Source organism: Epinephelus moara, chromosome 24 (genome assembly GCF_006386435.1).
Source record: "Epinephelus moara isolate mb chromosome 24, YSFRI_EMoa_1.0, whole genome shotgun sequence".
Lineage (NCBI taxonomy): Eukaryota > Metazoa > Chordata > Actinopteri > Perciformes > Serranidae > Epinephelus > Epinephelus moara.
The window spans coordinates 12,842,387-12,844,065 of record NC_065529.1 but is presented as its reverse complement, the minus strand read 5'-3'; the positions used below and the strand labels follow the sequence as shown (position 1 = coordinate 12,844,065).

At 40.4% G+C, this 1,679-nt stretch overlaps 1 protein-coding gene across 3 annotated transcripts in view; it reads left to right on the top strand.

Annotated features, from left to right (window-relative positions):
• ap4m1 (adaptor related protein complex 4 subunit mu 1) overlaps positions 1–1,679 on the top strand; it is a 19,465-nt gene that overhangs the window by 2,713 nt on the left and 15,073 nt on the right. For all 3 annotated transcript variants that reach the window (XM_050038995.1, XM_050038996.1, XM_050038994.1), the window contains exons 3-4: positions 418–503; positions 767–873. In XM_050038995.1, coding sequence (XP_049894952.1) covers positions 418–503; positions 767–873 — 193 coding nt within the window. The remainder of the gene's footprint in view (positions 1–417; positions 504–766; positions 874–1,679) is intronic.

Here is a 1,679-nt window from a genome sequence, read left to right as displayed (position 1 = left end):
GTCTGGCACCAACAACCATGCCACGTTCAAAGTCACTTCAATCACCTTTCTTCATCATTCTGATGCTCCGTTTGAACTTCAGCGGCTCGTCTTCACCATGTCTACATGACTAAATGTTAATGAGCTGCTGACACCTGATTGGCTGATTAGCTGTTTACATTGATAAGCTGTTGAACAGGTGTACCTAATAAAATGGCCGGTTAGTGTAGATTATTCTGTAGAATCAGAACTTTTACTTTTGGTACTATTACTAAATTTTGATTCTAATACTGTTGTACTTATACTTTAATACATTTTGAACGCAGGACCTGTAACTGAGTATTTCTACTCTGTGGTTTTAGTACTTTTACTGTAATAAAGTATCAGAGTACTTCTTCCTCCTCTGGTTTGTGGTAAAGTTCTTAACGTCACCATCAGTCCGCGGAGAAGCAGGAAGTGATGTCATCAGTGTCTTCTATGAGAAGGTCATGGCGCTGACCGGAGACCAGCCTCCAGTCGTCATGGTAACACCCTGTGTGTGTGGAGCAGTGTGTCCTCCTACAGCTGCAGCTTCACTCACACACCTTTTATAAACTCCTCTGTGTTCGGATCTTAATCTATATTTTAAAAATATTTAAAAATAACAAAAAACTTGAGCACCAACCGTCCAATCAGAGGACTGAATTAATTGTGTTCATTAATAACGTCGGGAGCAGGGTCAGTGTGAGCTGGTGTTTTCCACCGTGGTCCTTAAACGCAACATCAGTCGTGTGTTTTGTTTCTGCAGAGTCACAAAGATCTTTACTTCGTCCACGTCAGGCAGGGAGGACTGTACTGGGTTGCCACGACAACGGCTGACTCCTCCCCCTTCACTGTCATCGAGTTCCTCAACAGGTACGTTTTGTTTTTATTTGTTTACATAATCTCTCTGGACTTATTGTCAGAGTCTCTCCAGGTGTATATGTGTGTGTGTGTGTGTGTGTGTGTGTGTGTGTATGTGTGTGTGTGTGTGTGTGAGAGAGAGAGAGACATTTCATTGTGCAGTCCTGTGTTGTAAAATGACAAATGAAGCTTGTAACCTGATCAGAAACTGTGATGGAGACAGAATTCAAACATAAAGTCAACTCGTCACTTAAATTAAGACACTTGTAGATTTTAAAACAGCATCAGTGATGTACGAAGCAAAGAGCAGCGTGTCAGCAGACTGTACCCAGAGGTTGTTTCAGATCAGAGAGCGTCTGTATGAACTGAAAGGAAACTGTGTGTTCACATAAACAAAGAGCAGAACAAATGTAGAACAAAGATGTGTTTCAGTGTGTCGAGTCAATCTGTGTGATGAGTTAGAAACCGAAATGAGAGCGCGTTTACACACAATAGATTTAAAAAAAAAAAAAAAAAAAAAAGATTTAAACACAAGATGATGAACAAATATTAAACTCAAGTATGAACACCAGAGTGGACATGAGATGTGTTTGAGATATCTGGGCAGACAACAGGCCGGTATCATGTATGTGTATACCTAGTTTCTGTCAGTTTCTTTTATTTCTCTGGATAATTTAAAAGGAACTGACAAAAATTATTAATTTACTAGTCCATCCCCATTGGTAGCTTTGTCACCTTCTACCTATGCCAGTCCTCAATGCCTATGTGCAGTTTCACATAGATTGACCACGTCAGTGAGTAGAAAAACGTGGGACAGA